General features: G+C 45.1%; 1 protein-coding gene across 1 annotated transcript in view; it reads left to right on the forward strand.

Moving 5' to 3' along the window:
• eif3hb (eukaryotic translation initiation factor 3, subunit H, b) overlaps positions 1 to 21530 on the forward strand; it is a 47612-nt gene that overhangs the window by 19661 nt on the left and 6421 nt on the right. The window contains exons 3-6 of the mRNA XM_028963799.1: positions 7715 to 7882; positions 12947 to 13046; positions 14099 to 14248; positions 20113 to 20236. Of these exons, the coding sequence (XP_028819632.1) occupies positions 7715 to 7882; positions 12947 to 13046; positions 14099 to 14248; positions 20113 to 20236 (542 nt within the window). The remainder of the gene's footprint in view (positions 1 to 7714; positions 7883 to 12946; positions 13047 to 14098; positions 14249 to 20112; positions 20237 to 21530) is intronic.

The following is a 21530-nucleotide window of genomic DNA, read 5'->3' on the forward strand; positions in this document are numbered from 1 at the left end:
CATTGTATCCTGCCAAAGGACCATTCTGAAATCTAGAACACTTCAGATTCTTCCAAGAGACATTTTTTTTTTTTGTTTTGTTTTTTGTTCAGAAGAATTAGTTTTTGCGAAAATACCTATGGACAAAGGACTTGAAACCTCTATACTGTTCAGTTCGTTTTCAGGCAATAACTTGTATAGCTTAAGAATCGCCAATATTTTAACATCCGTTTTTATGTAGTGCAGAAAAGATATAAGAAAGGAGTTATGGGTAATAGATTGCTTGCTGTCTAGTTGTTAACGTTACTGTTTTATTAGCCATCGCGCTAGCTGCTACCGTAACAATAAGTTCAGCTAGCTAATGTGGTTCATTGCTAATGATGAAATGGCTGATGCCTTTGTGTTTTGGCAACCCTGTTTTGTATCATTTGTTAGGAGTCTTGGCACCTGGAAGTTGCCTGTATACTGAGGAATTGATGGTGTCGATTAGGCGATTGGGGTTATTGAAGGGTATCGGTAGTAGCTTTAGCAGCATTGTCAGTCAGTCTTTTGCAGAAGGTCTCATGCTGATTGCACCCGGCATGTCAGAGGGACTAATTAACGCTGCCGCCAAGCAGCTTTTTACAGTCACCCTGCAAGCCTCTTCAAGACGCCTTCTTGCTAATGCTGTGTCAATGGCTAATTACCTGCTAACAATGTGCTAATGGGCTGCTGGATTTCCAAATGGGGCTGGAAATAATTTTGAGAGTTGAATGGTTTCTTTTGCCTTCCTCAAAACACTTTCAGGTCTGTGGTTCATGGGTGTGAGCTAGTTCGTATTTGCAGGGGTGTTACTTCCCAGTTAAAGCTGCCAGAACAAAGCTCCTGTAGATGACATACAGACTTTCGGTCTCTTTCACGTTCGCTCAATGCCAGGCCGGCTCACTGGAGCGCTGTGTTGTATTGCCTGGCGTGTGTCGAGACTTGGGCTTTGTGTTAGGTGATTGACTCTGTGTCCAACTTTTTGCAACACTGTCCAGGTGAGAAGGTTCCAAAGAAGCCACTGTAGTCCTGTGGCACGACACTCTTATCGATCCAGCTGGGGAGTGTGTGTGTGTGTGTGTGTGTGTGTGTGTGGGGGGGGGAAGAACACACTCGCCTATGAACCAGAAGACCCAGGTTCAAACCCCACTTACTTGTGTAAGACTCTCCCTGTAACTAAGTCGCTCTGGATAAGGGCATGTGATAAATGCCATAAATGTAATCATATCCCCGTGTACAGTCATTGTTTGGTGAATGCGAATTGATCTAAATGAGATGGCCAGATTTTCTTTGACCTCTTTATTTGACCCTTGTTTATATACATTTCCCTCACAGCCACCTTCATGGCGGCTCCTCCTCCTCCTCTTTGCGTGCTGGGTGAGGCGGGCGTGATTGAAGCGTAATGGGCTTTAACCGCTGCTAGCAGCGCTGCTCGGCGTCACAGAGCTCGCTTAATTGGCCCGTGCTCTGTGTTTAGCTGCACACTGGCTTTGGGGCATATCATTTAATTGACTGAATTTCTGAATGCCATCTCTTTTAGACCCACACACACACACCCAGCCAGCCAGCCAGCCAGCCAGCCCTTCATTTAGGGCCGATTTGGCATTGAAATCCCACATCATAGAGTCTTTAAAAGCACAATAGTTAACGGATCAAACAATCGGCTGATTGAGAGTGGGGCGCGGGAGAGAAATGCGGGCGAAGCGCCCCGCCTGAGTAACACACAGGAATGTTCTTTGAGCTTCGGCGGCGGCAGCGGCGGCTCTAATGGATGCGGAGTTGGTGAGAGTCTGGGCTAGCATACAGAGGAGCGAGGGATTGAACAGAACACGCACACACACACACACACACACACACACACACACCTCCCTTTCCTGTCCGCCCGCACGTCATGGGCTTCCAGAGACCACCAGGGAGGAGATTCGGCCTCCTCCCACCTCCTGAGGTTGCGAGACACGCCCCGGCACTCGACTGCAAGATGAGTGACGGGCCGCCGCGGCGCGATTAAGACCGGGGGGAGCGTGCGGAGGAGAAGGCTGAAGGAGAAATAAAACCCTCCGGTTCCCCGCGCCCCCCCCCCCTCGGACGCGTGCTTACACCGGCTCAGCCTCCCGAATGGAGAGCGAGAGCAAAAACACCGGCGGGATGAGCCGGCCTCCGGGTTTTTCGAAAGCCCACATCTTCTGATCTAAGCCCCTCCCTCTTTTCCGAAAAACCTTCGTCAAGCTTCCAACTGTAATCGGCACCATTTTGGCTTCACGTTATTTTGCCCCATGCTGCTACGTGACCACCTACTTGGTCCACCTTCAGCAAAAACCAAAGAAGAAGAGAAAATAGGAGGGGGTAAAAAAAAGCGTGTTGGGCTCGTTCCTCTTTCATGTGCACGCTTGTGGACACTGCTACCGCTCGTCCATGCAAATGTCCTCCGTCTTGACAGTGGATCCAAGCACTAGATGGCACCATAGTGCTTTGGTAGAGGAAAGAAGAAAATGGTGGATTTCAGTGGCATTAACTGTAAGCCGCGGAATGGAGAGCAGTCGGGTTTGCAGTCAACAGGTTCTCCACCGGCCGATCTTGCGCGAGTGGCGGTCACGTGTTTTCACTCCTGCTGCGTTTGATAAAGTAAAAAGGAAAAAAAAAAAAATCTCAGCAACATTATCTACCTGTTACACATTTTATGTTTTAGGTTGAAGACATAAAAGTGTAATATTTGGTTATATTTGCATATTGGTAGTACTGTGGTCTGTAGCAGTCGCCAAAGCATTTCGCTGCATATCATACCGTGTACGTGACGAGTAAAATTAGAAATTTAATACCAAGGTTTAGTATCGGTCCATAGTTTAATACCTTTTGTCCTGGTCTGGAGTAATGCAGAGAATGGTGGAAATGACAAACAATATGGTTAAAAAACAGTGAAAGTTATTTTAGTGAAGCCAGAGAAAAAGCATTTCTTAAAGGCGACTCTCTTCTGATTGGAGATCCAGCAAGACTGCCCATGTACACATCCGCATAATGTGTAGATTATCCGCCAGAAGCATCAAGGCAACCTTGGTGAGGTAAGGCAACTTGAACTTTTAGGCCTAGCGGTTAAGGAAGCCGACTGGTGGTCTGGTAATGGGTGGTAGTAGCCTAGTGGGTAACACACTCGCCTACGAACCAGAAGACCTGGGTTCGAATCCCACTTACTACCATTGTGTCCCTGAGCAAGACACTTAACCTTAAGTTGCTCCAGGGAGACTGTCCCTGTAATACTGATTGTAAGTCGCTCTGGATAAGGGCGTCTGATAAATGCTGTAAATGTAAATGTCTGAAGGTTCAAATCCCGAGCTGCCGAGGTCCCAGTCCTCACACGCTGCTCTCCGGGCGCCTTTCATCGGTGACAATCATTTACTTTCCACGCGTCGTCCGCCAGGCAATCCTGCCCGAAGCGGGCGTTCGCGTGTATGTTTTCCCTCAAGCAATAAACCCTACAAGGCCGATGTTCTGCAACAAGTCCATCTTCCCAGCCCAGGCACATTAATGCGGAACTAATGCGCCCAATTGGACGTAATTTGCTTATTTCTAAGTGGTTAAGCGCTCCGTGCCGCGGCGTATGGCTGTCCGGCGTCGTTCCTCGGAATGCAACCGCCCGCACTCCGGGCCTGACCGGGCGTGGCGGATCACCGTTCGGCGCCGGAGATGAAATATTTATTCCGCACTGACACAACAGCCGTTCGGTGTGGCGAGCGCGGCATCGACATTTTCTAACCGAATCCTGCACTCCTGTCAAGTTTGACCCGGGAGCTCCGTCAAATGTTTTCTTCTCCGTTGTCGTCTTCTTCTTCTTCTTCGTAATTGAATCACAAGTCTTTTAGCTGGAGAGTGTGTGTGTGTGTGTGTGTGTGTGTGTGTGTGTTGTACAGACACATGTATAGTATGTGATTTCTATGTAGGAGTTTTTTTGAGGGCGGGGAGAAGACGACCATTTTCAGGTCCATAACGAGCTGTCACCGACCAGACTGGGTCTCTCTCCTTATTCCCTCCTGCCTTTTGTCCCTGTAGAAGGCTGGTGGTGGGCATGCCAACCCAAAAGATTTCCGAAGGTGAGAAGCTCGTATCCGTAGCCGGTGTCATTAGCCAGCCCTGGTTCCGGGACCGAGATGGAAGCCTGGTTGTTTTAAAGGGGAGGGAGGGAGAGAGAGAGAGAGAGAGAGAGACATCTGAAGTGGCCAGGCCGCTCCGAAGACATCAGGTAGTGATTTGTCCAGACAGAGGCTGGTGATTAGCGGTAAGACCCGGCTGTCTATTTGCATCTCGCTCTTTTTATTATTCCTCCACGAGGGAAACTCAACACACACATGCAGATGTCCTTCAGCGGCGTAAATGAGGGTGGCAGCGTGCTACCCCCCGCTCTCTCTCTCTCGCCCTTTCGTTCACCCCCCTCCCTTCAGTGTACTGGGCTGACGGTGTAGCTGAGCCGATGAGATGTGGGGATCTATACACGGTCCATCTTGGTACGGTGGCTGGTCCATTGGCCATGTTTTCTTTATAGGGATCGATTTTAGCTGAAATTTTAATGTATACCACACGAAACCCTGCCACACAACTCGAAGGCGCAATGGCTTGTTATTCCGAATCGTGGAAGAGCAAGTTCTGTGAAGGTCTGGCCTTCGTGAACCGCACTTTCTAAAAGCTGCAGCCTGCTAGCCTTGTTAAAGGAGGTGGTCGAACCTGTGGATTTATTGCTCCATCTCCAGGTTTTGAGTCGTGAAGCACCACCCCTTAAAAATTGTAAGGGAACTTTCAATTGAGCATAAGTTTCTGAAGTGTTTCCCTTGCTGACCTTTGCTTTGCAGCATCAGCCATGTTGTGAACCATTAAGTTTTTATGAGATGACTCCTTCATGGCCTGGCAATAGAAATAGATATTTTATCGCATATAGAATTGCATATTTCCAAAATGTGTGGTTTTTAAATATCTTTTTTATTTATTTATTTATTTTATTTATTTTTTTGACCGCCTTAGTTTGGATTCCCAGACTATTTATTTTCCATTTGAACATTTATATTATACAGTTGGCACATTCTCTATGCTATTTTAATTTTTTTTTTTGCTGCTCTAATCTTCTGCTGTCCACATTCTGCCATGACCGTGTAAATTTCCCACTTGTGGGACTAATAAAGGATCTTATTTTATCTTAAAAATACAGCAGGGAAATGCTAATTGATATCTATTGGCCTTGAAGGGTCCTGGTGAAAGTGGGGGTGTTTTGCATAGATGTCGGCATTTATACGCCATTTTTAGATCAATGCACAGAAGCCAACCAGCCATTGTGTCGGACCAAAGCTGCACTGCTTCACTTCTATCTTCATAAAAGGGTTCCGAACGGGGTCCGACTTCCCCACAGCAAGGGGGGGGGATCAACGCGAGAGGGATCGACGCGATGCTTCGTTGCTGTCTAGCTCTCCGCGGTGGTCCTGAGGGGGGCTTGGGTTCAGATCGTGCCGACTTATCAGAAATTATAGCTCAGGCTTCGCCGTCCCTCCCCCTTTACAACTGTCACTTCCAAAGCCCGCTCAGTCCATAAAACCGCGCTGCGCGCACGAAGAGAGGCGTAGTCAGACCTCAAAATGTCTTTTGCAAATCTCTAGGAGGAAAAGAGAGGCCGGTTGCTTTTATGCAGAATCCAGCGGATTTGGCTTCCGTCCTCGTCTCTCCTTTTTTCTTTACAGATGGTGTTTGCTCCTTCAGAATGTCCCCAAATTACAGGATGTGTCGGGCTAGACTCTCATTATCTTATTTTTTGTGTTGTTGTTTCAAATGTTTTAGTGGCTTTTTGGTTTTTGCGATCTTTCTTTTCTCTTTTTTTTTTTTTTTCTCTCTCTCTCTCCCTTTTTGTAGTCTGCGCGCCAGCGTGCATCTCACTCGTCCTTGAGAAATCTGGCCTGCGGTTTAACATGGCGCTGGAATGTGCGGCGCGCATTCGTTCCCCTCCGACGTTCCGATGCGCCTCGCATTTTGAGGAGCACATTGTCTCCTTGTTCTTTTGTCACTTTTACTCTTTGCAAACATCCGCAGATCGGCTGAAGCTCCAGAGGCAGGCGTGAGTCACCCCGGTCCTCGTTTGATGCCCCACTTTAGCCGTTGATTTCATTCCAGTCACCAGACACCGTGTAACCTGCTTTGTCTTGGACCATGTGCTTCAAGTAGTCCCCGTCACAATGAAAGAAAAGAACTGAGAGAGATGTCGTCTGTCTCATTTTTATATATATAAATACACACACACACACTCGCATTAATCAACACTCGTCAAACTGTGCATTGAGCTCTGTGATCGTGGATGTATGATCTGTCGGTCACCACTATTAGCTCCTCCCATTTTAAATTTTGTTTAACGAAACGTCATAAAAGTGTGTTTTCTAGGTGTCAAGAGTAACTCCACGCCAACAAAAAAGGATCGGGTGGCAAGTTCCCTTTCAGCATAAAGATACCTAGCTTGCTCTCTCTCTCTATGTATATGTATATATATATATGTATGTATATGTGTCAGCTTGGTTGTGGCAAGACTCTAAGACCTTTATTTCAATATAATATACAGAATAAATGTAACCAGTACCACTGAACGGGCAGCATCGTGATACCATCTTCATTGCCTGTAATAGGGCAGGATTCCCCACCCCTTGTACTTATGTGCGTTTAAAAGAAAGAGGTCATATCTGTGCACTCGGCGGTCTGCAGGGCAATTTACGGACCTGTTTTCAGGGATGTCTGCGTTGGCGGGCGCAGGCTCGATGAGACCACACTCCTAAAATATATCTCATCCCTCACTTCTCCGTGCCTCCCTTATATGGCCGACGGTCTCAGTAAGCCCAGGGTCCAGAAAACTGACACGCTGCTAGATACTGTGTACCCACAGATTCCAACGTCCTCATGCAAGATGCACTTTCGTGACATGACTAGGATGAATGCAAACTGGAATCTTCATGCAATGTAATTAAAAAGGGTTCATATAAAAACTCTACCTTTATTTCTAGATATTTTTCTACCAGTATCTTTTTTTTTTTTTTTTTTTTTTTTTTTTTTTTTTTTTTTTGGTTCAAGTTATAAATGAGATGATGTACTGTGGATTGCTTGAGGTTTTTCCTGTTACCATAGCTCATTTCAGAAGGATGATCACTAAGGACGTTTTTTCTTTTCTTTGTGCCGTATTCAGTTACTCTGACCCAGTATAACATGTCTGACTTCTAATGTCGGAACATTGTTCTCTTTATTGTGATAGAAATATTTTACTTATAGACCTTTTATTTGCTGGGTTGCTCTCAAGCAGGGTCAGTCTATGGCACCTCTCACCAGGCTTCCTGCCGTTACGGTCGGCCTGTAGCAATGCTGTGTGTGTTTGTGTGTCCATGTCTAGATGCTTGGTGTTTTGCTTGGGCTGCCGGTGGTAAACTGGTTGACTGGTTTTGATTAGTGCCGGTTAGTGGTGCTGTTTTACAGTTTCTGGTCTCTTTGAAACGCCTTTGTGTGCAACCCTAATAAGACTCTTCACCATGTGAGAAAAAAATTCAAGCGACGTCGCATCAGATACGGATTTCTTTGATAGATCAGCCAACCACAGACCAGAAAAATAGCCAAAGTTGGCCACTTCCTCCCACATGTTCGATAAACAAGAGGAGTCTTTGTCAGAACGCAGCGAAATGTTTCTTTCTTCCCCCTTCTCCTCTCTGCCCTACAGTCCAGTACCAGATGGAGATGATGCGCAGCCTCCGCCACGTCAACATCGACCACTTGCACGTTGGCTGGTACCAGTCCACCTTCTACGGCTCGTTCGTGAGCCGGGCGCTGCTCGACTCCCAGTTCAGCTACCAGCACGCCATCGAGGAATCGGTGGTGCTCATCTACGGTACGAATCCACCCTGCACTCCCAACACGCCCATTTTCCATCTCTCCCATTATGTTGCTTTATTACGTAATACTCTGCTGCCCTTATTTATTTTATTTGTTCCGTCATCCTTTTACTTAAGAATTTTAAAAATACATTTACATTTACAGCATTTATCAGACGCTCTTATCCAGAGCGACTTACAATCAGTATTTACAGGGACAGTCTGCCTGGAGCAACTCAGGGTTGCTCAGGGACACAATGGTAGTAAGTGGGATTCGAACCCGGGTCTTCTGGTTCATAGGCGAGTGTGTTACCCACTAGGCTACTACCACCCAAAAATAACTTTAGCATGGCTAACATTAGCCATAAGTTTGGGGGTCCTATTAAAAATGACCTACGTTTTTACATATTTCACACAAAGACATCAGACAGTTACCTCCAAACTACATTTACGGCATTTACCAGACGCCCTTATGCAGAGCGACTTACAATCAGTAGTTACAGGGACAGTCCCCCCCCCCCCCTGGAGACACTCAGGGTTCCTAAGTGTCTTGCTCAGGGGACACAATGGAGGTAAGTGGGATTTGAACTTGGGTCTTCTGTAACACACTAGGCTACTTACCACCCTACCAAACTAAAGGTGAAAACCATTCCCACTACACCCCTACTCATGCTTGGTGCTGATTTGGTCAAACCTCTGTCCATAACGCCCCCTGATCAGGAGGAAAAAAAAACGCCGTTCTAACTGCAGCATTCTTTCTCGATCATTTTTTCTTGGCAATTTTACGCCCCATGGTTAACTTTGCGGTGAGCTACCGATTTAGAACCCCGTCAGTGTAGCAGCTACACTATATGTATTTGTATTGATGGCAGAAAGAAGAACACATTTCTACTGCATTGAGAGCCAGCGGCGCACAATGCAACACTCCACGAGCCTCTGCAGACTCTGCGGTCCAAGTGGAATGTTATTGAACTTTGACATCTGTACATTCTGACTAATGCGTGCCCAATAGGAACAAAGCATTAAAGGCGCTCAAACCAAGATGGAGGAGAGGTTCAACCATATTTTGCGACAGGAAAGTGCAAGTTTGTCATTGTGAAACACTGCAGCACAATGCACGGTGTCCTCTGCTTTTAACCATCACCCTTGGTGAGCGGTGGGCAGCCATGACAGGCACCGGGGGAGCAGTGTGGGGACTGTACCTTCATCAAGGGGGACCTCAGTGGCCCCTCAGGGATTTGAACCGGCAACCTTCTGATTACGGGCCCCTGAAAAATGCTGTAGTTCTGCCACATGATGGGTTAGTGAGCATTTCTTGTAGTATCATGTGATGCCTGTAGACCTACTTTACTTTGTTTAATGTGGTATCGTTATTTACATTTATGGCATTTACCAGACGCCCAATCCAGATTGACTTACAATCAGTAGTTACAGGGACAGTCCCTCCGTAGAGACACTCAGGGTTAAGTGTCTTGCTCAGGGACACGATGGTAGTAAGTAAGTGGGATTTGAACCTGGGTCTTCTGGTGCGTAGGCGAGTGTGTTACCCATTGTGTGGTGGTGAGATCATGAGGGTGGCGTTCAGTAATGCCGTTAACAACGCCTACTTTTTGAGCCCCTGCTCCCTCCGCCTGTAGTAGCCTACAGAAGCCTGAGGTTATATGGTGAGTTTGTTTTGGACGTCCCGTTTTTTCGGCGACAATTACATTTCTGCCTGACCGTCACTCAGAATTTGATGGCTTTAATGGTTTTTGTGGACTCCAAAAGCGTTACCTGATGTGAAATCAAAGAGTGGAAATGAGTTCCCGTGATAGCATGTGGTGGCAAAAAGGGACGTATGGTCATATCTCTGGTCCAGCCCCCCCCACCCCCGTCTCTCTCTCTCTCTCTCTCTCTCTCACTTTTTGGCCGTGTTTTAAGCAGTCCCCCTTGTGTAAATAGCAGGTCGGCGTGCGTAGCAGCCCCAGCAGCAGCTCCGTCTAGACAGGGTTTCCTCCGCTCTGTTTATTTTGCCTGCTATTGGAGCGCTGATGTGTACCTTCAGGAATGCCTGAGGGGGCCGATGACGGCCCATCCGGCTCGTCCGCCGCGGATCCCGTCCAGATGTCTGCACCGGCCTCGTCCCAGCCACCCTCGTCTCCAGGCTGCCCAGACAGGGGTGGGTGGACGGCGATACGCGCCCGTCCATGTCTGCAAAAAGCCCCCACGCCCCTCCCGATGATCAATACGCCCTGCCAGCTGTGACTCCCCAAACCCCCACTTATCCCCCAATGGTCTCTGATTACAGTACACATCTGCTGATGGGGGGGGGCATGAGCACAAAACCTTAACTGTTAAACCTTCGCCCCCTCCACTCCTCCCCGTTCAGCCAGTAAGTTTCCTTTCTGTCTTGCCAGATGTGACTCCCCTATCAGTGTTGGGTCACCCACATCTTTCCAACCCGCCCCATCCCTGTCTAAATCCAGAAGTCGTGAGTTACGGTTAGAAAACACGTATCGTATGGCTGCCACCGAGCAACCCCGACCCCTCCGTCCAAACCGCGCTCCTCCAGGACAATGAGGCCTTTCACTGCCGGGCCGGGTGCAGTAACTCCGGGGGCAGTATTGGCACGAAAAGACCCGCACACCTCCACAAACTCCCTGTCGGCCGCCGCCAAGTTGGCCGCTTAAATTAGGCCTGGTCTGCTCATAAGGGAGGACCGCTTATGTCGTCTGGCCGCTTGTATATTTGTGATGGCGGCATGTTTTAAGACGCACCGCGCTACTATCACCGTGCGGAAGTGTCAGTCACCTCTGGAGGTTTGGCACTTGCTTTGGCTTCTGATTGGCAGGTTGGCGTTGGCGGCGGACGGTTGGCCAAGATGGTGACCCGCTTGGCCTAGTTTTGGAGCGGATAAGGCGGGGTGGGATTCGTGACTGAAACTGAGGTCACAACTTTTGCTGCTTTTGGGGAATATTTCACTTTTCACACCATTTTGTTTTGTTCTTTGTAGTCATATATCTTTATCTCTTAAACATTTTTTTTTTTTTTAATGTTTATTGAAAATATCAAGCAGCCTTATCCAGGGACAGTCCCCCCCACTGGAGACCCTCAGGCTTAAGTGTCTTGTTCATGGACAATGGTGGCATGTGGGGTTTGAACCTTTGATTTCGTGGTCTTCAGGTTCATAGATGTGAGAGTCTTAATTGTGCGCATACACTGTGCATATTTACTTATTTGGTCCATTTTGAGGCAATTTTGCACTTGTACAGTTATTTTGGTGGTAGCCTAGTGGGTAACACACTCGCCAAATCCCACTTACTACCATTGTGTCCATGAGCAAGACACTTAACCCTGAGTGTCTCCAGGGGGGACTGATTGTAAGTCGCTCTGGATGAGGGCGTCTGGTAAGTCTGGCCGAATTGCAGCGTCGATTCACCCCTTCCTACAAGCCGACCATATATACGAGCTGGGTGTTTACCAAATGTCAAGAAATGACAGTGACAAAATCTGGGATGTTTGACATCCCATTTAATTTACATTTTAGTCTTCCATTACTTCAATCTTTTCAAAAAATGTTTATACAAGTTTCTGCAAGACCAGATAAAACTAGTCCTATAGCTAGTTGATCAGCAATGTGGTTGGATGGAATATCACTGGACATCTGACTAGTAACTTTACTTTTGCAAAAATAGCCAGAAATGTTTTTGTACAAAGCACATCTGACATCAAAGATTGGAACACTACACCCCCTATTATCAATTTTGCCCAATGATGTAAGAATGAACTCACCATACTGTTAACGGTTTACTTCCTGTGTGGGTATGACCAATGACACAGATGCAAAATACGTATTATTTATTTATTTATTTTAATCAATTGACTAATATGCCCTGTTGCATTGGAATGGTGTCGCCAAGTTGCCTGTAGAGTGTAAATTATTTCATTTCGACCTTGAAATGGAGTCTGTTTACCCATGAAATAAACATGTCAGGCGGAAACAGTCCTCCGAGCCCGTGTCTTCCCACTTGCCTCCAGAGACTCAAAGCTTATACACTTCTGTGTATGCTTTTCTCCCATTCCGTGAACATCCGGAAATAGATCCTTCAGGTTGCCCGTCCTAAAGGCAGGTTCGGCGCCGATCCGAATTTGATTTTAAAGGGAGAAAAAGAGATGGAACATGAAGCAAGCGGCCCAGGGAGAATCACAAAGGCCGGTGACTGACGGGCAACTTCTCTGGGCCTAGCTGGGAGGTTAATAAAGCCTTTTTAGACAGGAAATGTCCTTCTCCCGACAGTTGAATTAATCCACAACTCACCCACAGGTCCTCACACTTTTTTTTACTCTCTCCATCTGCTCCTCGTGTTATTGTGCCGCCTGCAAGGCCCGATGCTGCACGTTTGAAAGATTTATTTTTTTTTTTTATTCTTTTTTTTGCAGTTCCGTATAGGTTGTTTGCCTGCGTTTTCAGGAGGACTGATGGGGAGTAGGGAGTGTGAGTAATATTCACCCCACCAGAAAGTAGCTTGAAAGGGATTAAGGTTGTGAGAACGTTGAGGAATCATTACACGCTCAGTTTAGCTCTTGCTGGGGCTGAACCGCTCGGCGTGGGCATAAAGCGGAGAAAACAAACATACAAGGGGATTTGCAGGCGGGCAAAAGATTAAAGGGAAACTATATAAAGAACCTCATGAAGGTTTTAGGCACCTTTAGTGAACCTTTTTAAGATTTGAAGGTCGTGTCGTATATGATTTACCTTATTTATGTAAAATTAATGTAATCAGCTTTGCATTGATCTTCAGCGATGAGCAAAGAATCCTTTAAATCCTTCTCAACTCATTCATTCTTTTTTTCCAGCAAACACCTCTTCTCAATACTGATCCACAGTGCTGAATCCCCTCCGTGTATAACTTCCCACGTCACGAAAGGCTCTTTCTGTTGAAACAAACTGTGACCTTGCCGTTTCACTGAACAATCAAACGGTGTGACTTCTCTGATATGGAATGTTGGAGCGCTAGACGAGAGTTTATTTAATGTTGTCATGCATTCATTTAAATATTTTTTCTTCTTTTATTCTGGTTTACCCATCTCCGCTACTCAAGATCCCATCAAGACAGCCCAAGGCTCGCTGTCTCTCAAAGCCTACAGACTCACCCCAAAACTCATGGAAATCTGCAAAGAAAAAGACTTCTCTGCAGAAGGGTAAGGCAGTATATTCATCATGGTATAAAAATTTTTTTGTGCACTTAATGTCCCTTTTGTGAGGGAGGTTACGGCCTAAAATGTCTTATTTACAATAACATTTGAAATGTCTTAAAATAACATTTTAGGCCATAACCCCCCTCAAAAGGGACATTAAGTGCATTAGGTCATGTCCATGATACGACACGACCTTCAAATCGCCGGTTTACGGAAATTTATTTCCGTAAAACGTTTTTGCCAACTTGAGTGAAAATAGTAAAAAAAATGAATAATCAACTGCTTAATACTAAAACTGCTGTCCGCGGTGATTGGCCATGCTTTGCAATTATGCCTTTTCGTCGCATTTTTTAAAAAAGGTTACATTTGATTGGACATAATAGCAAGTTGGTAAGTTGAATTTACGTTAATTGCTTTGATGGCGACATCGCGGAATTTGTGACCCACACATTCTTTTGAAAATCTCATTTAGGAAATGCTAAAACAAACCAGCTAATTTCTCTCCCCTTGGAGACTCTCCTTGACTGATTGGCCAGAATAACAGATTATGGATGTGCAAAAGCAGTGAAATCACAGGTCTTTTTGAAGTCAGAACCAGGCCCTTCCCATCCACGCATGGACCGACCCGATTCGCCAGACTGTTTTTGGTTTTTAAATGTCTTGAGTACAACTCAGAAGGGGGTGGAACACTATCTTTTTCCATTTTTCAATTATTTTCACAAGCCCGTTACCCTTAGGCTCCCTCTTCAAAACGCAGAAGAACTTTTAAATCAATTCACCTCCCTGCAACCTTTATACAAGACACACTTCTGCTGATTTTTGAAGGGCGCCATCACCTCTTCGTGCAAATCATTTGCAAATTCCCCTCTTCCCATACCCCCGCCACTACTCTCTTTACTTCAAACAGAAAGTAGGCTGATGCGAGGCGTGCTGCTCAGTTTCAGGTGAAGGTGTAGACACTTGGTCAAAAAGGAAGCAGGTTTTAGAACGCTATCAGTAACAGAGGCGCCGGAAAAGCTCCCGCCGTGCTGTAATCTCTCCCTCCACGGCTCCAGGTTGAAGAAGGCAGCTGTGGGCTATGAGAACATGTTCGAGGAGGTGCCCATCGTCATCAAGAACTCGCACCTGATCAGCGTCCTGCTGTGGGAGCTGGAGGAGAAGTCCACGGTGCCCAGTAAACACGAGCTGCTCAGCCTCTCCAGCAGGTTAGTGTCTTTTTAATCACGTACACCAGCAACAGTTACTGATACTTATATTCCCCACCTTTTTCTAAAATAACCCCCTTTAGTAGTATTACACTCACTTAGTTATGCCATAATCCCCCTTGGAATTATATGGATCTCAACCCCCTCCCTGCAAGGCTCAGTTAATGCAAATAATAAAGCAGCACATTCCTTTAGTCCAATACAGTGCAATTTAGCAATCAAAGATTAATGCAATCAGTTGGGACATAGTTGCTTTTATGTGAATTTATTTCTTTATCCACTTGCACATTCAGGTTTGTAGACTGCTCGTTTTTTTGTAAAGGCCAAGAAAAAAAAAAAAAAAAAAAATCACATTTTAAAAAGTCACTATTAAGGTCATTAGTGCATGAAGCATTTAAATGCCATACTCTAAATAATAATTAAAATGACATTATTATAATCACCACCACAGCAAGATAATTAGCGACCCAGCTCGAGCTGAACCGAGGTCCTGGAACGTCTTCAGTCAGATCTTTTATTCTTGCCAGTGCGTGGTTGTGTGCGAATCCATTTATCCCCCCTGTTCAGAATGGCATGGTTGAGCTTGGACCATGATCCATGCCGAATAGGATTTGAGGTCTATGTTGAAGGCTCGAGGGCGGTCAAAAAAGCAATCTTTCAAAAAGTTTCACGTTCCAAAACCATTCAAGGCTTTACAAGTACTCTTGCCAAATTAGAATTAATTAGCATTAAAGTTATCAATAATAACTATTACGGGCATTGTTGTGGACTTGAATGAGACTGACTTGGCATGTGTATTGGCAAGGATCTCACAATAACATACACGGGACACAATACGATTACGATCTGGGTGGATCATATTCCATTAGTAATTCAGCCAAAACAGTTTAACTACGAACTGAATTTGAACTTTATTGTCTTTGCATTTTAACACACCGAAGTAGTGGACACCAAAAATTTTAAGATGAAACGTTAGGATAGAGGCCTGAGCCAGCACCATAAGTATCGATATTTAATGTCCTTGTGTCGATACAATACCACCACGTAAAATATCGCAATATTATTGCTGCATCGATTTTTTATTTTTTTTTTCCCCCCAACAACCCCCAAGGCTGACATTGATACATGAATTTATTTAGTCATCCAAACAGTAATAATAATTAAAAAAAACATACAATACTGGAAGGTAATGAATGCGGTCACCCCAACAACATACCCCCCTTTTTTGTGCTAATTATGCCTAATGAGCATTTAGACCGGTGTAAACGTGAAACGCTGCTGCTTTTCCCGTGGTAAAAAGCTTTCATTGATAAATGAGCTTAATGTAGAGCACAATTTGAACGGGGAAAGCGTTTCCTATTCTGCCTTTTCACAGTGACCTGGGAGAAAGGAAGCTCGCGGGCGTGAACATGGAATCATTAAAACGCGCGTGCAACAGTTCAAGCATATCGGATTTTAAAACTAGTTGTGTAAGCACAGCTGTCAGTTGCAGTGATATATAATTTTTTTTATTCAATACTTTTTAACAATTAGATTCTTTTTCGCCTAGTGGTTTAGACCTTATCTCTGAATAAAAAATAAAAAAATTAGTTTGCTTTTTATATGTATTTTACAGCATTTGTGATATGTGGCCCAGCCATAGTTTATTCACAGTAAGTTGCAGGTGAAGGCTCCAGAGCTCCAAAGGCTCCAGAGCCTTTTTTCAGAAGTTGTTAGCGCTGCTGCAGTGTTGGCAGGCCCGTGGCCGCTGCCCGTAAAGCCGCAGCGACCTGCCAAGTCCAAACAGCAGAGCGTCTGAGCAACGGCAGCACGCTCGCGCCCAAATGGCACCGTCTGCAGCTCGGGCCGCCAAGATAACCACGAAGCTGGGGTCGACATTACGTGATCAGTGACTGTGCAGATAGCCGCCCCTATCAATCTTTTTTTTTTTTTTTTTCTTTTTTTTTTCCCCAAGTTCATTCTCTCATTCAGAAAATTTTTTCTCTCTCTGAATTTGTCAATACATATTTTCTGTTCAAACTGCGCAAAAACAGAATAACCCAAGTTCATAATCCACTATTAAACGTTCATAATCATGGTTGCCCAGTCAAAACAGGCAGGTTTGGTGATCTGATTCGCTTGATCTTATCATCTGATCAGTGGCTCATCATGTTGAAGGTGAGTTTGTGTTGGAATTACGGACCTGAAATGACCGGCATCAATACCGAAAGGCATTTTCTTTAGAGCTGTGTAACGTGCGATCACACACTTTTTTTTTATTTTTTCCACACTTGACATTAATATTCAGCCTGACCCTGGTTTGAGGTGATTTTGTGGAACAGAAATTTTAATTTTCCCGATATCCCCCACCCGTTTCTACCGATTGTCAAAGGTTCATGGAGGTTTGAAGGTCCCTTCCAGCTGACAAGAAAGGGAATTTTATCTTTTTAATTTGTCTCTCTTAATTCATTGGCCTGTCAGACGTGCGTTCGGCAGATGAAAGCAGAAACTTTCGATGTACTGTTTAGCACATGAAAGAATACATTCCCAATTACTTCCCCTTCTGCAAGGAAATGTGCGCGCTCACACGCACGTGCACACACCCGTACCCACATAGAGAAATACACACGACACCATCGCGGGCACGTTGACCCCACCCCCCTCTGCAGTTTTAGTTCAAGAGTTGGCCATAGTGCCATTGGCTCACTTCCACTCTTCAGTGTCGAATAGCTTCAAACGCATCAACGCCCTTGATTTAATGTCACGATTCACAACAATTTAAAGAACATTTACAACTTTGATAAATATGAGAGTTAAGCAGTGAAGATGTGGGGGATGTGTAGGGAATCCTGATTTCGACTGCGTCTTTATTTTTTAAAATCGCCCCACCTCCTGGTCCCCAAAAACGGTCCGTTCTGTTGAAGACAAACCTCATGAGGAGCATGTGAGTAGTTTAAATGCAGTACAAAAATGCGTATTATATATCAGTATTATTTTCAGATGCTATGGCTATGCAGTATGCTTTATATCATTTAACCATTCGAAAAAAATTAATTACGCGTGCAGAGACGGCGTGTTGCTCTCAGTTTAATCTCAGTGGGGAGTTGAAAGGGTTATCGGTATGAACTTTGCATTTTTTTATTTTTTTTTTTTCCCCTATTTTTTGGCCTCTGTCTGGGCGTGCACCGCCTTCGAAACGGAAAGACATGGCAGACACGTCAGTGGCTTTTTCTGTCTCTCCCGGCTCTTTTTATCCCTCCCTGCGCCGGTTTCTCCCCACACATCTGTTTAAGTTATCTCTTCGCAGTCTGGCGTTACCCTAGAAACCAAAGCAAACACGCAGCCGCTGCAGCCTCCATAGTACAATACCTCCCTGTCTTTCTCCTCCGCCCCCCCTCCAAGTCCACCAACCCAAAGGGGTTTCACCACGAATCCGCTCTCTTCATCTGGAGGGGGCTAAATTGGGGGGAATGAAGAAATAGGGGGAGTTATGAGTTTTATAGTGTGTTGGGGCTTCACTGGGAATCTGCAGAGCCTCCTCCAGTGGGGGGGGGATAAAACGCGGCCTTGTTTTCTGGCTGCGGCGGCGCGGCGCGAATACTAAATGCAGTCGACTCGCACGGAGGCTCTGGCTTTCCTCCGGCCTCCACCCCATCGTGTGGGAACATGGCCGTATCCGCTGCAAAGCCCACCAAGGCCCCCGTGGACGCCCCGTAGCTATCGGCCGTCCGCAGAGGGACCAGAGGAGGGGGTGACTTCAGACGTCATCTGATGAGTTAAAGGCTGCCGCGAGCTTGAGGAACAGGCACGCCTTTTACCCCCCTCCTCTGTGATGTGGTCGACCACCCCTTTCTTTGGGTTAGTTGTGCCTGACTTGAGTGCAGTCTTCTCTTAAAATAAAAAATTTAAAAAAGCACTTAAAAGGATGGCGGTTTGTCTCCTGCTATCTCGTCCTCTCTCATTTCTTAAAGTGACGTGGAGAGTTGCCGTCGAGACACACACACACACACACACCGTCCAGGTGGGCATTGCATATACATTAAATTAGATCCACACCACAAATATTATAAATATGCCATGTAGTGAGGAGGACAGGTTTTTGGTCTCCTTTAAAAGGTCCAGTATGAAATCGGTTGCCCCGGAGTAAACGTTCCTTCAGGAACTGCGCAGTTCTTTATCCTTAGTCAAAACCATTCCTGTGTGTGTGTGTGTGTGTGTGTGTGTGTGTGTATATATATATATTTTTTTTTCCCTGGTGTCCCTCTTGTCTGGCCATGTGTTTTTAACTTAAGTTGACTCTTTAATTGCTCTTGAAAGTGTTCTTGGGTCCCTTTTGTCCATACTTGTGCACATTTGCTAAAGATAAAGCAGTATAGTTCTAGAATTACAACTCTGTTGATGGACGGTTGGCCCTCTAGTGGCGGATCGGTAGATCACAAAGTCACAGCTTCAAACCCCACTTTGTGTCCCTGAGCAAGACACCTAACCCTGAGTGTCTCTAGGGGGACTGTCCCTGTAATCAGTCGCTTTGGTTAATGCCGTAAATGTAATGGACCAATTTGAATGAAGTATAGAAGTGAAAGAGAAGTGATGCACAGCACACGCTGCACACAAAACACGTGTCCTCTGCTTCTAACCATTGCCCTTGGTGAGCAGTGGGCAGCCATGACAGGAGCCCGGGGAGCAGTGTGAGGGGACGGTGCTTTGCTCAGTGGCACCTTTGGTGTATTGTGATTTACGGGGCCTCTTCCTTAACCGCTATGTCTTTCTCCTCCACCCCGCTTCAAGTCTTCCATCCCAAAAGGGTTTCACCACGAATCCACTCTCTTCATCTGGAGGGGGCTCAATTTAAATAAATGTAAAAATAAATAATAATTATGAGATTTATAGTGTTTGGGCTTCACTGGGAATCGTTCGGTGGTCCTCGTGGACTTTCGGTTGGACGTCCCTACTTTTTGTATTTTAGAGAAATATTAACAAGGCTTAGATTGATGAGAAATTACCCGTATTTTAAAAAGTGTAAGTCCCGGAATTTGACAAGATAACGGTTAATCAGATTATTAATTCCTCTTATTAGTCGCTATTTCACCGGTAAGGAGAGCTTCCCGTTTTTATTTTTTTTTTTCCTCTTTTCTTCACGGCTTGTCAGACGTGCCCTATACCTGCAGTCACTGCTGTGCCAGACCAGTGCGTTCTCTTTTAATGAGTCCTCGGTCCCTTTCTCGGGAACATTTTCTAGCTCCATCCAACACCCGTGGCATCAGTGGGGAAGGTGTTGTGATATATATATTTGAAAAGCTAGCCTTTTCTAGCCTACAGTGGTAGATGACTTTGATTCGGTTTTGTAGCCTGAACTTTTTTTGAAAACCGTGAAGTTAATAAAACAGTGTGTTGGATAAGGGAGCGGTTTATATGAAATAGGATTTTTTTTTTTTTTTTTTAAAGATCATATTCAGAATTCCATCACAGAGCCACCCTCGGTGCACCGGAAATGTCAGCCTAAAAATGTTGTGCACACAATAATCACCCTATTGGCTATGATAACTCATTTTATTTATCCCAATTTATTCATCACAAAAGTACAGTGTGTGTGTGTGTATATAAAGGCTTTTTAAAATTTATTTAATTTATTTTTACACTTACTGTTATTTCACGGTTATGTAATGTTTTCATTTATGCTTTTTATTTGTCTATTGGATTGTGACATCCTGGTTTTCACTTACTTGCTGGCTACTCCAAATGATTTTTGTCTTTCTTTATCTGACTTCATGACATCATGAGCATTGAGGCAGTTTTAGCAAACGGAGTGTAATTTATGTAATATCTGTATTTTGTGTAATTCACAGCAACGCTGCGCTCACACGTGTCCTTTTTCTGTCATACAGCAGTTCACATCTGGAGAAGAGCCTGCAGATGTTAATGGACCGAGTGGACGACATGAGCCAGGACATTGTCAAGTTCAACACATTCAGCCGCAACACGAGTAAACAGCAGCAGCAGAAGCACCAGGTACATTTACATCTAGAGCATTTACCAGACGCCCTTATCCAGAGCGACTTACAATCCGTAGTTACAGGGACAGTCCCCCCACTTGAGCAACTTAGGGTTAAGTGTCTTGCTCAGGGACACAATGGTCGTAAGTGGTATTTGAACCTGGGTCTCCTGGTTCATAGGCGTGCGTGTTACCCACTAGGCAACTACCACCCAGTAGAGGTAGAGGCACTACTGTTGTCAATATGCCATTTTCTTTTTGTATGTATAATTATACTCATCAACTCTTAAAGTCGTATCTGGAATTTGTCACTTGCCCACTTGTTGGTAAATCTATTTCAAGCTACAAAGTTGAAAAGCGCTGGGAGGTGAAGGGGGGGGGAAAGAGTTATCAACCTAAAGCACATCGTGAATATTTATTGTGTTCAACCACCTTCCCGCAACGTTTTATTTTTTTTCCAAAAGCAGTTTGTTCATTGTGCATGTGTGGAAGGGCAATTACTTCACCTTGTTAAAAGCCTTTTAACAACTCGTCGACAGGTTTTTACACAGATACGTCTTAATTCTTTTTTGTGTCATTTCAACTATTCTATTTAAATGTGTTGTCAAAAAGCTAGTATTGTCATTTTATAGATTACGGTTCATTCATGGACAGAATATGTTGCAGGACTAGCTTGATTGTGCATCAGTGGCTGTTATACAGCCATCCCATGTGGAAAGATGATAAGCTACGTGCGCATCAGTGTGCAGGTTAATGTTAGTCGCCAACGTTTTGCTGGATTTGTGCGTGTCATCTGGCCTTCGAACATGCAAATTCTAATGCTTTGTGATGTACATGCATAGATTCAAGTTGGTGCGTTGGTGAGCACACAAACGGCCTTCACAGACCGAACGCGTTCAGCCCAGCAGGACGTGCACACAAAGCAGCAACAGAAAGTGGACTTCACAGTGATTATGAGTGGATTATTCAGCCATATCTCACCACGGGGAAGGAGGGAAATTTTTGGGTGCTGTAGTTCTGTCAACTGTGTTCTGGATGTTGGCAGCGTAGAAATGTCATGTGATGCCTATCGAGTTTGAAAATGAGGTATAGTTATAAAACACGTTATGTGGCTGGATCGTGAGGTTGGAGATGGCATTAACCACGCCTACTTTGCCTGCAGTACAGCTTTTTTTTTTTTTTTTTTTTTTTTTTTAGTCTGCGCTCATAATGTGACAGTTTAATAGCCTAATGGTAATTCGAAATTGTCTGCAGATTGGCGAGTTTTCCCTGCCATCACCGCTAAAAAGGTATAATGGTTGAGCAATTTTG

Source organism: Denticeps clupeoides, chromosome 20 (genome assembly GCF_900700375.1).
Source record: "Denticeps clupeoides chromosome 20, fDenClu1.1, whole genome shotgun sequence".
NCBI classification, from domain to species: Eukaryota; Metazoa; Chordata; class Actinopteri; order Clupeiformes; family Denticipitidae; genus Denticeps; species Denticeps clupeoides.